The sequence below is a fragment of the Drosophila simulans genome, chromosome 2R (genome assembly GCF_016746395.2).
Source record: "Drosophila simulans strain w501 chromosome 2R, Prin_Dsim_3.1, whole genome shotgun sequence".
In the NCBI taxonomy this organism is placed as follows: Eukaryota; Metazoa; Arthropoda; class Insecta; order Diptera; family Drosophilidae; genus Drosophila; species Drosophila simulans.
Window position 1 is genome coordinate 20459132 of NC_052521.2, and position 19213 is coordinate 20478344.

A 19213-nucleotide genomic window follows, 5' to 3' on the forward strand; every position below is an offset into this window, starting at 1 on the left:
AGCACTCCCTGCCCCAATCTTCTTATGTCTTCTTATGCAACTGTAATGAATATCATATGATGATAATGATGATACCGATAGAAGTGCAGCGAAGCGACGTTGACGATGACAATGCTGACAAGCCGATGAACATAAAGGATATGAACGAGTGGGGGGCCATCAACTGGGGTGTTCCCGAAAGCCTACATCGCAATCAAGTTATACTGAAAAATGAGAAATGGTTCTGCAACTCAGTCGAATAAAGATGTCCTTGCTGGAAACTCCACAAGATACTTTTCGGAACACCCGTTGCAATTCGCCAGTGCCAAACTGGGAAACAATGAGTAAAATTTCATTACCGGACGATGGGACGATTTCCACTACAGCGATGAGAGCGCTGATGGGATGCCGAAGAAAAGGGGTATCAGTGGACGGACGGGTGGGTGGCACTTGGCGTGGCGGAGGAGGTGCAGCAATCTTGACGGGAATTGAAATTGAAAAGAAAATGAATGAAATGCGCCGCGAGGAGGAGCACGCGGAGCCGGGGAACAGCTTACTCGGCTCGCATCCCGCCGGAGTCGTAGTGCTGCCCCACTTGGCGTCCGCCTCATTGCCATACTTGCCGCCTGTCAGCGCGACTGTCATCTCATCCAGCGCCAGCCGGAGGAGCCGCTAGTCTCCTGCGCTGTTGTCCTCTGGTTATTTGCATTAAAAATATTATTCATTGCAATCACAAGGATTTGCGCAAAAATGCCTGCAATGAGCCGTTGTCGCTACATAAAATGCAATTGCCAGGAAAAAGGACGAGGCGAAACTGGAATGAATCCTTTTGTCTCCAGCGAAATAAGCGAATAATGGTATAACTGTGACACAGTTTAACTGGCGGCACTTGAAGCACTCGCAACGGGATTCGAATTTCAGAAGATTAACGATGCACAGCATCAATGAATAAGAATCATAACGAGGTGCTTGATCAGCACGACCAGCAGTTCAGTTCCTATTGCCATATTGATGGTCAAACTCCGCTTACAATCAGTCGTGGGATTCAAAATGCATATTGACAAGAAATCCTCCTTTAATCGTTTAAACTGGTTGCAAGCGGCAACATATCCGCTTTCTTGTTCAATTCCCTCCACTGACGTACAATAATTGGACCCATTTCAATGACCCATAATTAACTCGCTTTGAAAGCTGATTTCCATAATTGCTTTTTTCACTGGGCCGCCAACTAATTGCCGTGAATTTCAACAGATATGCGACTAATGTGCAGTTGCCGCCAAAGTAGCAATAATGGAGAACACACAACGGCAACATCTAGCTGCAACATCGCTTCGCAGCAGCGGCAACACCAACTGCGACAACTGCAGCAGCAGCAGCGGCGCATCAACAACATCTGCACTTTGATGTTGCCTCATGTTGCACAAGCAGCATGCTCAGCGGAGGGGGGATTCTTTTGGGGGCTCAAGGGGCTCAGGGAGGCTCAGGGGCTTCTGAAGGCAAGGAAAACTGGCAGCCCAGAGCTGATAAATTGGAAGTGCATTTGACGCTGCTGGCGGAGAAGATGTTGCTGCTGTCGCACTGCAAGAAATACCTTGTCAACTTGTACAAGGAAAATCTATTATATGAATAGTTCTTATGAAAAGGCACTTTCTTAGATAGATACCATGACTATCAATCTCTAAATCATACTGATCATTAAAACCACTTCATTTCTGGGCACAATTGAGTTCGCATTATTTCATAAAATTCTGAATTTGTTTAATTATTTATAGATTTTCTTTAGTTTTTCGCTGTGCACTGATTTTGTTGTAGCTGCTGCTCCTAATATGGGCGATGATGTTGCATTTGCATTTGCTGCTGCTGCTGCTGTTCTTGTTGCAGTTGCAGTTGGCCTGGTGTCGTGTAGCCACCCATCGCCTGCTGCCCCTGCCCCTGCCCCCCGCCGCAGTCGGTTAATGAAACTGCCAAACGAGGCATCGCTGCCACATCCGCTGTCTCCCGAGCCGTGTGTCCCATCTATGTGTCTGTATGTAGCTGTTGGCCAAGTGTTGCTGCTGCAGCTTCGGCCGGTGACAGGGGCAACATCATCATCACCGGCAGGCAACATCCCTGCCCACTCCGCCAGTCTCCGCCCAGCGAGCAGTCACGCTTGCTTGTCAAACACTCTGGCAGACTCTTACGATCTCCGCCGGCTTCGGATGCACCTCCTCCTCCTCCTCCTTTGCCGCTCCGTGGCAAAATCCATTTGCATATTTGCATCCTTATGCCTGACAGTTAACGCCCCCCTCCCGACTTTCCACCTCTTGCAAGCGGCGCGCTTTTAACGACAAAGTGTGAAATTTCATTGAATTTGAGCTCGTTGACAAAAGTGGAATGGCAGCAGCAGCAACAACGCAACAACTGCAGCAGCAACAACGCGCAGCAGCAACATCGCAGGTGTTGCAGCTTGTTGTTGCTGCCGCTCTTGTTGTTTGCAAATTAATTTAAATTATGGTTGCTGCGTTTTTTTTTCGACAAGCTTTTTATGCCATATTAGCTGAAGGCTGGGGCGAATTTTGTAATGCAGAAGGAAGCCAGCTAATTTGGGAAAATCGATACTGGCAATTAGTTTGCGTTGTTTTGAAAACAACCACTTCATTATTGTATGCTAATATTTCGCACAGCGATTTTCAGTAGAGATTGTAGCCAGGTAGTCATATTGAAAATTTTAATTTTAAGTTCACGCTTTAAAGAGTCCAACTTCCTGCGTTTTAAAATATTACAAATTTAATGGCGTAATCCTTTAAGCACTTCTCCGTTTGATGGTCCAATAAATAATTTGTTGTTCAACGCGTTTGGAAAATTTGTGCATGGCCACTTCTTGCCACCATGGGCATAAGTACACAAATCTAGTGCGCCCGGAAAATAGTTTTGACCCATTAACCCGGGGTGCAACATTTTTTCCGCCACTTTTACTCCACTTACCCGCAATGAGGATTTTCCGAACTTGGGCCACACGGCTTTGGCTTTAAGTAATTTTCTAATGACACCACAGAGGAAAAATGACTCTCGGGGACTTGGGGGCTGGCAAGTTGTCTCCATTCCCCGCCAGTTTTGCAGCTCCTGCTGGCGACGTTCATTAGATTAAAAGCAATTTACAGTAAAACTTTTTGCCACAAAACGCCTTCTGGCCCGATGTTGCTCCGCCTCCCTTCCACCCCACGCAATCCAGCTGCTTCACACACGTGCTGCAACTCACATGTGCCCAAAACGCCGTGCAAATGCTGCCACCAACTCCTTAAGCACTGAGAGAGAAGGTATAGTGCATAGCACAAATTATATAGGTGAAAAATATAATTGTTGAGAGTTAGGTCTACTTGCACATGATTTTGTTCAGTATTTATTTCATATATTTGCATAATAATATATTTAATATTTGTATTTCCTCCGTGTAGTCATGGTGCTCTCTCCTCTTCTTTTGGAATTCAACAAATTTGCGGATTTGGTTTGTAATTTATTAAATTTATCGCATGCTCAGAGCGCCTTAACAGTCGTGGAACGAGGAGGAAGATCCCGATGAGGATGAGGACGATAATGGTGATGGAGATGGGGATGAGGGTCAACATCCAGTGGGGTGTTGGGAGTGGATGACCTACGCCTGCTAATGTCTGTGGTTGCGCTTTTCCGGAGAGGAGGGGAGGGAACTGGATGGGCAGTGAGGAGCAGATCCCCCGGACGGAGTCTCCAGGCAGTGGCATCTGCAACATTTGTTGATGACAACCCAAAGACACGGAGTGCAACATTTCGGCGAACATTTCGTTGGCCGTATTTTGTGTGCGGCACGCCCATTTGGGGAAAGTCATTGCGAGCTTAGAAGTTATTATTTTGATTTATAGGAAAAGTTCGTTTAGCGAGCGAAAGTTGCTCGTATATTTTCCGCAGTGGAGGAAGGGAAGGGGCTGGGAGGGGGCTAGGAGTTTGGGGAGTGGAAAAATTAGATAGAAGCACAGCTTTTAAAGTGTGGAGTGTGGCGAGTGCGGGGCGAAAGGCATCTGTATGTATGCAGCTCTTGTTTTCATTATTAGTGGCTAAAACTTTGAAATGTATCTGTATCTGTGCTTCTAGAACTGAAGAGGATTAGATAGAACAATTCAGCATACGGTTCGGAAAACTATTCTCACGATAAATTCCGGACTTCTTCACTGCCACAACTTCCCATTACCATAAACACTACATTTTATACGTTTGCACGACAGAAGTTTTAATACCACAGAAATTTTTGATAATATGTTCCTAATGTTGCTCCAATAATTTGCAAATTTTCATACTGTTGCCAGCGTAGTCTGCAAGTTGTCTTCTGTGATTTTCTTCTTCGTCCAGCCACTGGAACAGGGCGTATCCTTGCTGGAATCGCCTGCGTTTCCTTGATCATTCTCGTTCCCCGGACATCCAGATGCGCAATACGAGTCATGTAGATCGGAGCAGTCGGTGTTGCAGATGTTTCGCCAGCCCTCCGAATGGATGTGGTAGAGACGCACGATTCCGCCAGAATAGGCATCCTTACTGGTCGCATGGTAAATCGCTCGTCTGGCCAGGTCATAGGCCTCCTGATCGGACAGATCATACCGGTAGCCGGTGTCCAACACGCCGAGCGCATATGGAGAGCCGCTGCCAACGGAGAAGACCTGACCATGGGATCTCATGCCCTCCGAGTCCACGTAAATCAGCTTGGGTCCCTCGTCGTCGAAGCCGGCCAGCATCATGCCCATCACCAGACCCATGCCCTTGTATTCCGTGGATATGTTGCAGATGATCCGCGCAGCCGTGTCCACGGTCATGCGTTTTCGATAGCGCAGCTGGTGCAGCCGGCACTCCTTGGCCAAAACCCTATCCCAGTAGACGCAATCCGCGGCTCCGCCGGCCAAGGTGCCCAGCATATAGTCGTTCAGCTCGACTATTTTCCTCATTGTCTGGGATCCTATATACTGGCCAGAGGTGGCCCTAGAATCAGCACACAGAATCACTCCTCCGCGGTACTTGAAGCCCAGAGTGGTGGTGCCGTGATCGAAGTCCATGCGAATGCCACAGTGCGACAGGATCTTGGGCAGATTCTCAGCGGGCTTAAGAAGAGTTTTGATTTAAGATGGATCTTTTGGATTACGGAACTTATACTAACCCTTTCGAAGGGAGGCGCCATCAGTTCGTAGGGATTCTCAAAATTACTGGTTGCCTCGCGAAGCTGCTCCTTCTGCCATTCGGACTGCACGTCATCGAAGCGCCGCATGAAGGGCATTTTATTCATGCCGCAAATCGCTTCCAGAGCCATTATGTGTTCAAAAAAGTTTATTAATTCCAATAAATAGTTTAGTGTAATGTGTAAGTGAGCACACTAAACGAGCTCGATTGATTGTGGAGTTAAGTCTCTAAGGCATCTTAAAATATGTATCAAAAAAGTACTTCAATCACTACAAGATCAGAAAGCTTGTTCCCATCAAAATATCGCATTCCGCTTGAAAGTTTCGCTCCACTGGGCAATCCGCAGCGGCAAGGCCAGTCTCCGATTCCATTGGCATTTCATGGTTAGTGGGTGAGAGTGGTCGCGGCGGCACTTTCGCCGGCCACCCAAGTGGAATCCAATGGACCTTCTGTGGGCAGTGGTGGCAGTGGCAGTGGCAGTGGCGCCACCGCAGAGATACACGACATTTTAATTGGACTGCCGGGCAGGGTCATCATCGCCACCTGCCGAGATGCGAAATTGGGCCCAAAACGAGTGGGGAATGGCATAGAAGGTGCTTTCGCAGTGACCACGCCCACTCGCAGGCGGTGGCAAACGGATTAGCCGCTAATTAAACGCCAATTGGCAATGTTTGCCAAACTGTTTGAGTCCGCGGGTCGACTGGCCTGATACCCCACTGATATATGTCCACTCCCAGTCGCAGCAGTCGCAGTCACTCCGGCTGCTCCCACTGCCTCCATTAGTGGACGCCATGTGTCACTGATCTAAATTTATGCAAATTGCCGAGGACTTGGCCTCCGCATTCCCCAATCCACCGAATTCCATTTCCCATTCCCCACTCCGCATCACCCATCCGCCACATTGGCACATTTCATTTTTGCACGCGCTTTTCATTTCAGCCTGCATTCCCCGCCCTTCGAATGGAAAACTGAGGGGGCGGAAGCAATTCGGAGAAAGGCGGGCTGGAAAGGAAAAATCGAGGAAAAAGAAACGAGTTGGCTAAGTCCTTCATCCAAACATACCCTAACTATGAGTACATGAAACCACTTACTGGTATTTTATTGGTCACGAAGCATAATAGTTTGCTGGACTATCTAAATGTTAAGTATTTCTTTCTTAAGTCTATATGCAAACTAACGAAACTTATCCCATTGGTATAATGTTTTTTTGTATATATTTATTATATAGATTTTAGATTGCTACAGGGTATTCAGCTTATCAACAAATATGACACTTTTTCGCAGCGCTGCAGTTGCTGGATAGTTTTGACAGCCAGCTCTGATTATTAAATCACAGGGCAGGGACAAACTGGAGCCGGGCCAGCAATCTGATATGCAAAATCTCGTCTAACCCAGACGACGCTACTCCACCAGCTCCTCCTGGCCACCATCATCCTGCATCCCCAATCCCCATTGCCCCATCCCTGCCCTGCGCGGCATCTGTCCTGCGTTAATTACAGCCCAGTTTTGTGCACTGGCAACAACTTGTTAAAAATTTCCGCTGCCAGTTTATTAGAGGGCAACTAACTAAGGCAGCGGCGTGGAAGAATCTGGCCATTCCCTCCGCTTTTGGCCTGAAGTGGCTGGCAAATTACTCAGTCTGAACCTGTTTTAATGACTAAAATGACGCCAAGTCAAGAGCGAATAAGAGATTAGGCCAAACTTGAGCTTCCCGTCTGCGAATTGTTGCAGCGCTGGAGTAGAGCAGATTTTGTGGCATCGGATTTAGTTGAGAGCTAAACTAATAGCCTTTTATTCGGTGTATAGTTCTTAATTATTTACAATTTTAAGTCACATGAGCTTAATTATAGATGAACTATGCAAGATGAGCGAGTAAAGTCGCCTTTCTCCTGAACTACGACGTTACTTAATAGACACTAAGCATTGACTAACTTTGCTCTCAATCCACTTAGCCAACTTTGCTGAGTAATAAAAAATAAACCACCTTGTTGACAAGCTTAGGAATATTCCCCGAATCTTTTCAAAGAGTTCTTTTTAAGCTCTCGAATTACAAAAACAAAACTCCGCCGAGAATTGTTAAAATAAAATTCAACTAAGGCGCACGTAAGCAAAAACCGTTTTAGGGACTTTTGCCGGCGAATATTTTATTTCACTTTCGTTTTATTTACTTTTGCCGCTTAGCATTATTGTTTCAAAATCCTTCAAATCCGTTGTTTTACTGCTTATTGTTCGCCAACTCAGACCCCCAACTTTGTTGCCAGCAACTTTTAAGCTTGCTTAAGGCGCCCAACCAGACTTGCCTGCTCCCAAAATAACGCAAAACTTTCCCATGACTGCGGCGGCATCATATCCACCACCCACCAAGCCGCCGATCCACTGAACCACCCAACCACCGCCACCGTCCAATTTGTAGTTCATCATCTGTCCCGCGGACCTGTCAAAGCCCCAAAGCTGCCCAAATTGTGACAGAGCGACGGTCGGCGGCGGGGGATTCCCCGAAAGCAGTTTTGACATTTGCGTTTAATTTATTTTAATTGAAAAAGGCCCGCCAAATGGATTAGGCCGTCGAATTCACTTGCGGACTTTTCCAAAATAATGCACATCAAAAAATGCTGCGTGTCACAAAAATCATTATGCTAGTTTCCACTCAAATCTCTTTTTGGTGACCTTCAGGTTAAGTATTCAACTGAATCATATACTATAAAATAGGCGAATTTAAAAGTTTTCTAATTTCCATTTGATTTATATTAAATTTGTCTATGTGTGCTGCCTATGAAAAAAAGCCACATTGATAATGGGGACTTGTGACTTTTGCTTATTAGGCCAAGTTGGCTGACAGCTCGGAGATCCGCCGAAATCAAAGTCAGATACAAACTATTTGTACGCCAAACAAAGTGTGGGATTTTACGATGATGCATTAAATTAAAAACTTTGGCCTGAGAACAGTCCATTAGACGGGCCAAAAGTACATGACGGCGAAATGCAATGCTTATTTATGGGCCAGATTAAAATTGTATAAATGGAAAGTAATTCCCGAAGTGCGGCCATAAAACAAACTCCCCGGCCAACCGCTCAAACTTTTTCATCATCTCGCCCGGAATCGACATCTTGAGGGGCAGAACTTCTTGTAGGTTTTAACGACTAACGACTTTGCATTGGTTTTCATGGCCAGAGTGCCGAAAGCATTCAAGTTGGCTTTTATGGTTGACACAACATATTTGCCGGCATTCCAAGCCAATTGGCAACTCTCACATATCCGGAGATACGCATCCTAATTGTTGCGCTCCAGGATTTTATGGTTCTTTGAGAGCCATTAATCCGAATTTGATATCTGCCTAATTAGTTTTCCCTGCTTGGCTTTTATGGCCAACAGCCTCGTAAATTTTCATGATCGATTCGAGCGGTAAGGCGCGAAAAGAAAACTCCGCCCTGCCGATGGGCATCCAAACACATCGTTTCGTTTGCTGCATAATTGAATTTAATTATAAATCATTCTCGCTGGCTTTTCTCTTTCTCGGATTGCTTTTCCGGGATTCGGGCGGTGGGAAGGATAGGTGGTCCTCGTAGAAGTCGATCACCATTTGGGAAAAGCGTACGTTGGCCTCGATAGCTGGAACCTGTTCCACCAGGGGCGAGTCCTTGAACTTGATCAAGAACATCGTAGTTCCATTCTCTGTCGTAAAAACGTGAAGTATTTTTTCTGCCTTCCGTTCCCGGGAGATTGCCGTGCGGTTCATTATCTAAAATAAAATTAAGCAGAATTATTAGTTTTCTAAGTTTTTAGCGTGCTGTGCAAAAGTAAAACTATTGCAACACTGGGTCGTTGACTTTGAGTCCCATGGAATGTGCTGGTGCACCATCGCTTTCCCTTCCCTTCCCCCCGGAAGTCATGGTCCTTTTGCTTTCGCGCCGCCAAACAATGCAAATGCACTTTGATTGTTGTTGACCAACAAACAGGCACGCGTCCATCGCAACTCCGTGGCAACAGAGAAAAGTGGCAATGACCAGGAGAGCTGTTCATGTGGATGCCACGCTTCTGCGTTTTGGGCCAAGGCTTCTGGCCGCATTCGATGTCAAAGAACTGAAAGAGATTCTACTCCATGTGATTCTCCGCTGATTATCGAGGCAATGACAATTTCCTCAAATGATCTAATCATCGCGGAATCGCGTAACGAGGCGCACTGCATCACTTGATTTTAATGGCAATCCTGGGTGACTGCATGCATCGCTGATATTAAGGAAACTCACTCGTTTATTGGCAAAATTCGCCTGGTTAGATTGAGATGTTTGGTGGAGTGCAACTTTTTAACTGGCAGTGTTGGAAGACGCTAAATTGGCATGGCATGTGTTATCGATATTTGCAATTACATAGTTAAGCATTTTTTATGCCGCTCCCAACTTTTTGCTTTCCCTTTAATTACCAACTGTCGCACCTGAGGCCAATTATCCTGGAAAAAGGTAGGAAGCGTCTGCAAAACATTTTAAATAATTGAATCGTGTTTGCCAGCCGATAGGTCGAAGTTTCCGCACACGTATAGATACATACATATGCATGTATGTATGTACATATTTATGTAAATATTTCAATGACTTTAATTAACCAAAAGCGTGGCAATTAATTGACTTTGCATGCTCAATTTAATTAATATTTGTTGTTGCCTATTTGCCAAAGGCTGTGCAACATTTAGGCTGCAACTAGGGCGCGTTTTTGACCCCCGGGCATTAATCAAATTGTGAAAAACGAAAATGCTTTGGCATTTAAGCGGCGGTCAGGCAGCAGCTGATTAAAGCCATTTTCCAGGTTTTTCCGTTTCTTGTCTGTTTTCTTTTTGGGAGAGGGTTGGAAAGCGGTTGGAAAAGTGTCGGGCGGAATGAAATGAAATTCTTTATTTTAATAATGCAAGTTTGCACATTTTTAATTGTGCTGCCGACAGCTGCAAGAACTTGGCTGCTCACTTGACCCACAAAGGTGCGGCCACTGCAATTGTGGGCGAAAGTGGGGAAAAGTGGGCGGCGGGTGGGCAAAGGTGAAAGGTGGAAGGTAAGGCGACAAAAACCGCGCTTGCCATAAAGGGACGCTGCAAGGACATTACGACTAAATGTAAACAGCTTAATTAAAAAATAAAACTCCGCTCGGCACGTACAAGGAAAAACAGTGCTGGGAAAATCCAACCACCCCGCGGCACCCCCGCACATAAGACCACCCACTGGGGACGGGGTTTTCCAGCATGTGTGTGCGGCACGCTCTCTTTATTTGCTTAAATGCACAAAAGTGTTTTTAATTTAATTTTTCGTCTTTTCGCACACACTCGCTCCTACTTTGCTCTTTGATGCAGTTCCTAATTAAAATGAAAGTAATTTTTCATCAGCAACCGGGGTAAAGTAAAATAAATTTCCCGCCGCCCCCTCGACAGCCATTCAAGTGCTCATTAAAAGTGTTTCAAACCAGTTGCACAGTCTTAAATATGCCACTATAAAAAATGAAATGCAGAATGTTTGCCATCTTTTATGTTTTTAGGGGTAAATTGAAAATTATTTGCTCGCTAGTCTGGCGCCAGAGTTTTCCGCACTTTCCACCCCAGTGTCGTCGGCGTCGTCAGCTGTTCAAGTGTTTCTTCTCGAAGTCGAAACTTTTCTTTTAAATATTTCCCATACTTATCCCCCAGTCATGTGCTGCAAAGTTTTATGCATACGCATTAACGTGAAAAGTGGGCTGGCGAAGCTGGGAGATATTCGCATTTGGAGGGCGATGGTCCTCGGAAAATGCAAGCATCCCCACCCACTGCATATGTGGTGAAAATGCCAACCAGGACGGGGGGTAATTATAAAGTTCGCCGCTGATAACTTTGGTGTTAGGCCTTATCCTTCAACTTGCCGATATGAATAAGTAGCGTGATTTACATGCATATGTTTCTACTGAATACAAACCGCATTTATACAGCTTTGGCTTCACTTCCGTAATCGCATTATGTGTCCAGCTGTTATTTGAAAGTACAGGAACTGCCCTCGCAGTGCAGCCAGCCGTGAAGTGCATGTTTCCCCAATTTGCATGCCAAATTGTTTACTTCTCTCGTTTCAATGTGCTTTATCAATTCGAGTTGAGTTGAGTTGCATGTTTGGGTTCTCTTCGAAGAAAAAGAAGAATTAGTTTTCCCAATGAAATTTCCGCAAGAAACGATGAAAAATTGCCGCAGATTTCGCGGGATAAGCAACAATTTGATTTAGCGAACTGACTGCGCCAGAATGTCATGCATAAAGTTTTGTAGCACTCTTCATGGCCTTAAAAGGGCGCACACATGGCTTTTCCGCCCACTTTTCCACCCACTCCGCACGCCCATTTGGCACACCTGGACCCACCACCCCGCTCCCAAATGGCGCTATCAAAGCCGGCGAATGTCTATTTAATTGTGTCTGCTACGGTGTCGGCATCTCGATGCTTCGACGCCACCCACTTTCCAGGTGGGCGGTGGCTGGTGGGGGGTGGGTGGTTGTCGGCCAGGCGGCAGCATCAAATGCACTTTAGCCCAGGGTTCCGTTAACTGATACGGCATCCTGATGACCAGTGCTGCATTCTCTTCAGATTGCAAACAAAATGCCAAAATGATAGCTAAATGAAATTCTCAAATCTGTAGATTTCAAACTTAATAGTCCTTGCAAGATTAAAAATGGTAACCTTACATAATATTATTATTATTATTATAGATTATAATGTATACTATATATTTTATGGAATATCTTTTATTGAAACCACATTCAGCTAGAAAAGTGCCAAGCGGCTGGCACCGATGCTGCCTTTTCGCTGGAAGTCGCAGGTGTTGCAACTGCGAGTCTGCGGTGTGGCTGCCACACCTGCAATTTGAGTCGCTTTTACACACATTCTCCGGTGTGTCGGAGTGTGTGTGTGTGGGTGTTTGTTTGGATGGGAAATGAAGTCATAAAGTCTGATTTCGCCCGTTCATGCTCATTATCACGTAGCGATATCGTGTAATCGTCATGCTCACGATAATGATGATGTTAACCAAGTGGATCGCTGCACAGCGTACATCCCTCTCGCTCCCGCACCATTGGCCCCATCTCTTTCTACCGGGCGCTATCTTCAGCCATTTATTTTCCAGCATCTGCGCTTCGCTGGTAAACTTTCTGACCGAAACTGACACATTCATGAAACAATTTAAAAAGTCATTGTCATCGCAGGATATAGTGGCTCCCATCCCCTTCCCCCAGTTCATCCCTCTCTCAGCCAACTTCTTTAACTGTCCTGTCAATGGCACCGTCATTTGTTTTGCTGGCCATTACGGTCAGTGTCCCGAGTTGAAAACAAAATTGTCATGGCTCCCAAGCCAAGTGGTCCTCGGGTGAGCAGCTTTACTCCAATTGGAGCTGAAGTATGTGCCAAGCCATCCGCTCCACCAAGTAGTCGGAGTGTCCAGTGTCTTTGGAGCATGCCTGCTTCCGACTCCGCTCCAGATCCCACTTCGCTCTATCTCCGAAGCCAGGGTATCCTTCGGTCGTGGCCGCCGGGTGGCCCAAGTTTTAAGCTACGGCATTCGGTGCTTTTGTTTTCGCAGCTCACGTGACAGAGCAATTTCGAAAATAATTTCAATTCTTCAACTTAAAAGGCTCGCAGTAATAACTTTTAAACTCTTAGTAACTGCAGTACACGTGTATCTTAACCTATACATGTACATATTTTACGCTCACTCGAAAAGTTTATTAATTGGGCCATGCTCGAATGAAGTTTGCTGGGAATGTATTGTATTGGATGTCTGCTGGTTCTGCGATTTTTGATCACACCAGCAGTTTGGGTTTTAAAAAGCTTTCCCGAGAAATTTGTAAATCATTAAAGAGGGATTTCCCCCAGCAGAACGCTTGCCTGCACTTTTGATTAAGGGACAATAACCTTGCAGCAAATGTTGCAGAAACTCATTACTGCATCGTAATGATGAAAGAGCCAAAACAGGAGGAACAGCGGGGAGGGGGCAGCACATGGCAATGGCTCCCAGCAGTGTAATTTCTGGGAGCCAAAGCCACAGGATTTTATTGGGCGGAAAATTAAAAGCATAACATGGCACGCTTTAAATTTGAGTGCAGCGGCAAAATGCGGCAAGTGGCAAGTGGCAAAGTGGCAGCAACAGAAGCCGCAGCATATCGCGCCAAGTCCGACTTGGCAGGACTGCCAAAGAAGAGTGTTCCGAGGGTTTCCCAAGACCTTTCCCGAACACCCACCACCTCATTTTCGCAGTTGCAACCTGCAGTCTGTGGTTTTCGGACTCACGCGCATAGTAAATTCAACTTATTGACAGGCTTGCAAAGAAACGTGTTCCGATAAGCGAGCAGGTGAGTGAGTTGCACCTGTGGTCCTCCTTGCCTCCTCCAACTAGTCTGGAAAAGATTTCCCAGCTGAGAACTGAACTGGCGGTATCGGCACTACTTCGCCCATGAATCTTGCCGACGACAGGGGAACCCATGCTAATTACAAATTTATGACACTTTCTGCGTGGGAAAATGTGCTCGTTTTCCCTATCAACCAGACTGGCGAAGGCCTGTTTCTGGCATTTTGAACATTGCTAGCTGGGAGTATCACATGGAAGGATTTTATTGCAGGTTCCCAATAGGTTAAATACAGCTCAGTGCGAATGGAGACGGGTTTACCTAATAATTTGACCACAGCATACCAGAATCTAACAGCACGAGGATTTCTCTCAAAGTAAATGACGCAATAAAATGACACAGCTGCTAGAAGCACTCTATTCAAAGCTGCGACCCATCCTGGACAGCACCGGAGGCATCCACTCCTCGAACTCGGGAATGTCGAACAGCGGGTGCTGGTTGAGGATGTCGAAACGAACCACCTTGTACGTGGAGACGAGCCACTGGCCCATGCAGCGACTGTTGTCCCGCACATTGCCCATTCTCGAGGGTTGCACGGAATAGTCGCGCCGGAAGCGCATGAACACCTCGGCGAAGATCAAGGGATGAGGCACCCTTAACTGTGCGGGATCTATGAACTCCTTTAGCAGCTCCGTCATCTCACTGAGTTCCGCCGTCGAGCGGAAGTCATTGGATCTCCGCAGGGCCACAAAGACCACGTCCAGGAAGGCGAACCGATGGTCGTAGTGCCGCAGCAGCTGCACCTTGAGCGGAATGGCCCGCCGGAAATGCTCCTTCTCGAAGCGCATCAGTTTGAGCCTCCAGTCGGGCGGATCATCCAGCAGATCGTGCTTAATCTGCTTGAAGCCCATGGGCGTACTGCATCGCTCCACATTCCGGTTGCGGCGGCGCCTTACGAAGTCCGTAAAAACGGCGGCTGCCTGGCTCGCATTCTCAATGAACTTCTGCTCGGAGAAGTCCCAGTCCCAAAGGAGTTTCAGCCGGAGGAGAGCCAACTTGGTGGTCAGTCGGCTGAGTGGGCTGTAGAAGTATATCATCGTGGGCAGGGACACTTGGTGCGGCTCGTCCTTGGCCACAAAAAAGTCGACCTCGATGTCTAGTTTCTTACCGGGACTTATTTGCACCATTGGCACATCCTTTCGAGAAGCACTCTGGTGATGTCCCGATGATGTCGCAGTTCGCCTGGAAACCCGAATCAAATGCCGCAGCACATGACCGTAGCGGGTGTACTTGTCCATCAGCAACCGGTGTATCCACATCATTCCATAGTTTAATTTGTTTTGAATTTTGTCTATTTAAAAAGCCTGAATATTCAAATTGAACGGGATACATGTGAGCGTCAGCACTTGGCATTGAATGCTCGGGGTGAGTGATAGGCAGTTGCCACTTCAGTTCATCCTGCACTCTGTTAGTATGCACTGGAAAAAAGGCTTCCCAATTTGCAGTCAATCGATTACACTATATTCCATACCAAACCGCTATCGTTTAGTTGTACTCAAGGTGCTCCATCCATTAGTATAGAAGTAAAATGTTAGTGTAACCTTTCATATTGGCAAAACAACAATAAGGTCCTAATTAGGCCAACATGGAAGGGAATTCAATCCGCCTGAGACGAGGCCAAGACCCTACACATCCTTCCCCACTCCCGCAGGAGAAGTGGCTCCATTGATTCGGCAGCATGCAATTATCGAATGCATTAGGAAACGCAGAGTGGCTCCGCAAAGGGAGCCCCTCTCACCTGGAGCCACCTTCGACCACTTGGGCCACCCGCACTTGTTTGCCCAGGCGTTCGCTTATCCCGGATCCCGGGCGAAGCAAACAGACAATGGCGAAGAGGAAGGCATTCAGGACTCGCCCATTTGCCATGTTGAATGAGGGTTTGCCCACCGACTTCTACATCGGGTTAATTGCTTGACAATTAATTTCGATTCGGTGGAGCCGTCTGCAAAATATGCAAATGTTTTTGGGATAATTAAATGAAAGTCTGTTGCACAAGCCACCCAGAAACAAGGTACTTGGTACTTAGCATAGAGTACAGTTGCCGCAAAACATTTGACTGGCATGTTCACCTTCAAATTATTAATAACGAAAGAGTGCAAGAATGAAAAGCCTTACTGGCCTAGATCTTTGTTTTATAAGCTATTTTTTATTCATGTTTTTAATAAGGATTTGCACATATTGGGCATAAGAACAGCAAATAACCTTCAAGCCTTTAAAAAGTACAGTTGAGTACTGTATGCAAATCCCCGGTAAAACCGTTTCAGTTTGATGCCTACGAACGCTTTAACTAATTCAGAACACAAAAATACGTCCATTCATTTTTGATGCCGTAGATTTATCAAACGAAATATTAAATGACCGAAACGGAATGAACCTACGACAATGGAGTTTGAGTATGAATAAATGCTGAAAATGGCAGGGGACACGACGAAAGGAGATGATATTCCAGGCATTTGGACACACCAAATCCCCGTGTAATCCCCGGGAAAATAGGGGAAAACAGAACGAGAAGTATCGCAATAAAATATGTTAAGTAAATACGAAGGGGGGAGTCGGGGAAAAACTAAACAATAAGCCAAAAAGTACGCTTGATTAAGTTTAACTTCCGGTCTGTTATAAATTGAGCATTTATGTGGGATTTGTTTGGGAATACAGTTTCTGCTTTGTTGGCCAGACCCCCGAAAAAAAATCTATGGCATCCATCCATCGGCGTGCCAAACGAGACAAATGTTTAGGCCAACACACACACACCCACGCTGACACACACACACACACATGTCCGCATGTCTATTTCCGGCGGAAGTGGTGAATAAAACATGAAACGAAATAAAATGACGGCCCGAGGCGGAGGAAGAATGGAGAACTTTTAGTGGCCAAAAGTGAACATCCTGCTGCTGAGCCTCCTGCTGTTGGCAGTGTTGAATTTTGTTTTGTTTACTTGGGCGCAAATGGCTGAATTATTCCTGAACCAGCCAATCGAAGGGTCAACTAAAAATTAAATGCCAAACATTTTATCGAGCACTGTAGCAGTCTGAGCACTGTGGCTGCATCTCTGGCACTTAATATCCGTAGATAAAATATTCAATTTCCCCCTGATGACAAACCTGGGAAATAACCAAGTGAATGAGAGACAGCAGGGATTCAGCTGCTTGAAATATGGAAGTATAATGAAATGTTTGCCGGGCCTTTTGACTTTGTCAATGAATATCCCAAGCAGGCAATTGAGTCGGCAAACTGAATATTATAATCACTCGGTCGTTAAGGTCCCAATTATAGTTATTGCCCTGCTATTGCACTCAAGCAATCCGTATTTGACCATAAACTACGATTCGGGGCCAAAATCCATTTCGAAATTGGTTCATTAACGAGCTGTGGCTTTGCTCACCGCAAATTATTTTACCAGGATTTCCGTTTTGACCATTTATTAAGGGGTCAAAGTACTAACTCTTAATCCAAATCCACTTTAAGGCGGACCTAAAAAATTTTACATTTTAAGAACATACTCAGCTGAAATTCCTCAAGATATATGTAACATAATGGTGTCTAAAAACATCCATATATTTCGAAAGACGTGATTTATGTATCATGATTTTTGGAACACTTTATTGTTGGTAATGCGATTTAGTTGGGCACTTGCACTATTGGAAACTGTTTTAGTTAGTTGGACACTTGTAGTATTGGGAATGGTTTTAAAGACAATAGTATCCGACACACATGCTGCCGAAGCCGTAGATGGGATCGCATTGGGATGTGCTGGGGGGACAGGAAGGACACTGGTTGCAGGAGATGGAGGGCGGACAAGGACATCTGCAGCTAACGCGCTTAGGTCTGCATCGCGGAGGATTGGCGTATCGGCAGACCAAGTCGTTTGGTGGATAGCCTAGTTTGACTACCACTTTGGGTGGCGGGCGCTTGGGCTTTTTTTCTTCCGGTTTCTTCTCAGGCTTCTTTATTAGCACCTCCGACACGCTGCTCTCGAAGAACGCTGTTTTATTGGGCTCCCCGTCATGATGACGCCTCATGGATGCCTCCTTTCTGTTAGTGACCTTTACATGCACGGTACTCACGATGTCAGATTCGGAATGCCCTTCTTTCATCTCCGTCTCTACTAATTCCTTCTCGTCGTATACAACGAGATCTTTCGAAATGCTATCACACATAATAGTTAAGGGGTTTGCTACGAATATTATAAGTTTATTTTAAGAAGCTATAAACACCTACCTTGTATCATCATTCTTGACAAGTGATGGATCTTCCTCCGAAATTGAGGAAATGTCTCCTGGTAGTGATGGCTGGGATGTATCCTTGTTGGGCAGTTGGGAAGGAGGGGTTATACTATTAGGCAGTCGGGAAGGAGGTGCTATATCACTGGGCTGTCGGGAAGGAGGTGGTGTACTGGGCATTTGGGAAGGAGGTGGTATACCACTGGGCAGTCGGGAAGGAGTTGGTATACCACTTGGCAGTCGGGAAGGAGGTGGTATACCACTTGGCAGTTGGGAAGGAGGTGGTATACCATTGGGCTGGCTGGAGTTCGATGCTTTTGCTTCGGGCAAGTCCACCGGAATTTTGACATTGATGATGGTCTTCTCTACCTTGGCTTCAGGGTCATCAAAATCGCGCTCCGTCTTCTCATATTCCTGGTAGACGAGCTCCTCCTTTGCATCTTTAGATTCAGTTCTTGGCACCTCCGCCCTCATCGACTCCAGCAAGGGCTCCAGCTCGGAATGCCTCATGGCTCGATGAGGAATTGCATCCTCTTCTTTGGCCTTATCGATTTCCCCAAGGCGCTGAGTTTCCGTCACGGGAAACCGGGTGACCGACTGAACCCTTTCGATGATCGTCTCCGTCTTTCCGGTGCGATGCTTTACCTTCATCTCCTTTGTGGTAATGTCGGTGACCGCTATATACTCGGGCTCGATGATCTCGGGCTCGCTGATGTCGCACTCGTCCGCCTCGTCCGTTTGAACGCCGACTTCGTGGGTTATGCAACAACATGGTCTGGTCCAGTTTGGACAAGGCGGCTGAAAGCAGTTCTGTCGATTTTGTTGGCCACAACGGGAAACATAAGGAGATTGTTGCGAACACTGCTGAGAATATTCTTGGCAAAATTGCTGAGAATGGTCTGGCGGAGCTCGCATTGGAGTTTGGTGCCCACAGAAACAGTTTGGTGGATGCTGGAAACTCCAACTCTGAGCAGATTCCTGAGAAAGTATTTGAGGATTTCTTTGGGAAAAATTCTGAAAAACTTCCCGAGGATCTGGTCTGTTCTGCCAGCGAGGACGTGGATCCGAACCACACATCAGATATTTCTCCGGGAAACATTGCTCATGGCAGGGCATCGGCTGATTGGACAAACGAAGTTCATACCGACACCGTGGACATTGGCAGGATTCATTCATCGCTCTGTAGTCCATCGTCCTGAATCCCAGGATTTGAATAACAATTCCGGACTAAAAATCATCGAACAACGTTCAAATAGGATTCTAGGCACCCAGCACACACAATTTTTTCAGTGAAACATCGAAATGGTTGTTATTGTTCTTTATTTACAAGGCATACTTCGTTAGATTTCAGAAAAACACTTTAAATAAACATAAACCAGATAAAAGATATATATAAATATACATTTTAATATAGAATGGGGTTATAATAGGTTTCAAACAATTAC

The 19213-nt window shown here is 46.0% G+C and overlaps 4 protein-coding genes across 7 annotated transcripts; all 4 read right to left on the reverse strand.

The window, feature by feature from the left end:
* Positions 1 to 4198: 4198 nt before the first annotated feature.
* Positions 4199 to 5385, reverse strand: LOC27206599 (proteasome subunit beta type-5). The gene is made up of 2 exons (XM_016181325.3): positions 5135 to 5385; positions 4199 to 5078 (listed from the first exon to the last, which is right to left on the reverse strand). Exons 1-2 carry the CDS (start codon positions 5282 to 5284, stop codon positions 4281 to 4283), a joined length of 948 nt encoding a protein of 315 aa, XP_016029213.1. The 5' UTR covers positions 5285 to 5385; the 3' UTR covers positions 4199 to 4280.
* A 3209-nt stretch (positions 5386 to 8594) lies between these two features.
* On the reverse strand, positions 8595 to 9488 carry LOC6735844 (heterochromatin protein 1). Its single transcript, XM_016181324.3, has 2 exons — positions 9403 to 9488; positions 8595 to 8894 (listed from the first exon to the last, which is right to left on the reverse strand). Exon 2 carries the CDS (start codon positions 8889 to 8891, stop codon positions 8637 to 8639), a length of 255 nt encoding a protein of 84 aa, XP_016029214.1. The 5' UTR covers positions 8892 to 8894; positions 9403 to 9488; the 3' UTR covers positions 8595 to 8636.
* A 4238-nt stretch (positions 9489 to 13726) lies between these two features.
* On the reverse strand, positions 13727 to 14898 carry LOC6735845. 2 transcript variants are annotated; one of them, XM_039291970.2, is made up of 2 exons: positions 14654 to 14892; positions 13727 to 14565 (listed from the first exon to the last, which is right to left on the reverse strand). In XM_039291970.2, the coding sequence occupies exons 1-2, from the start codon at positions 14875 to 14877 to the stop codon at positions 13902 to 13904; spliced, it is 888 nt and encodes a 295-aa protein (XP_039147904.1). In that variant the 5' UTR covers positions 14878 to 14892; the 3' UTR covers positions 13727 to 13901. The 2 variants fall into 2 exon arrangements, with proteins under 2 accessions (XP_039147904.1, XP_039147903.1); XM_039291969.2 differs by having other exon boundaries at positions 13727 to 14898.
* Positions 14899 to 17111: 2213 nt separating this feature from the next.
* Positions 17112 to 19097, reverse strand: LOC6735846 (actin cytoskeleton-regulatory complex protein PAN1). Of its 3 annotated transcripts, none has more exons than XM_016181321.2 (2): positions 17767 to 19097; positions 17112 to 17694 (listed from the first exon to the last, which is right to left on the reverse strand). In XM_016181321.2, exons 1-2 carry the CDS (start codon positions 18957 to 18959, stop codon positions 17235 to 17237), a joined length of 1653 nt encoding a protein of 550 aa, XP_016029219.1. In that variant the 5' UTR covers positions 18960 to 19097; the 3' UTR covers positions 17112 to 17234. The 3 variants fall into 3 exon arrangements, with proteins under 3 accessions (XP_016029219.1, XP_016029217.1, XP_016029218.1); XM_016181319.2 differs by having other exon boundaries at positions 17112 to 17700; XM_016181320.3 differs by having other exon boundaries at positions 17591 to 17722.
* Positions 19098 to 19213: the final 116 nt, after the last annotated feature.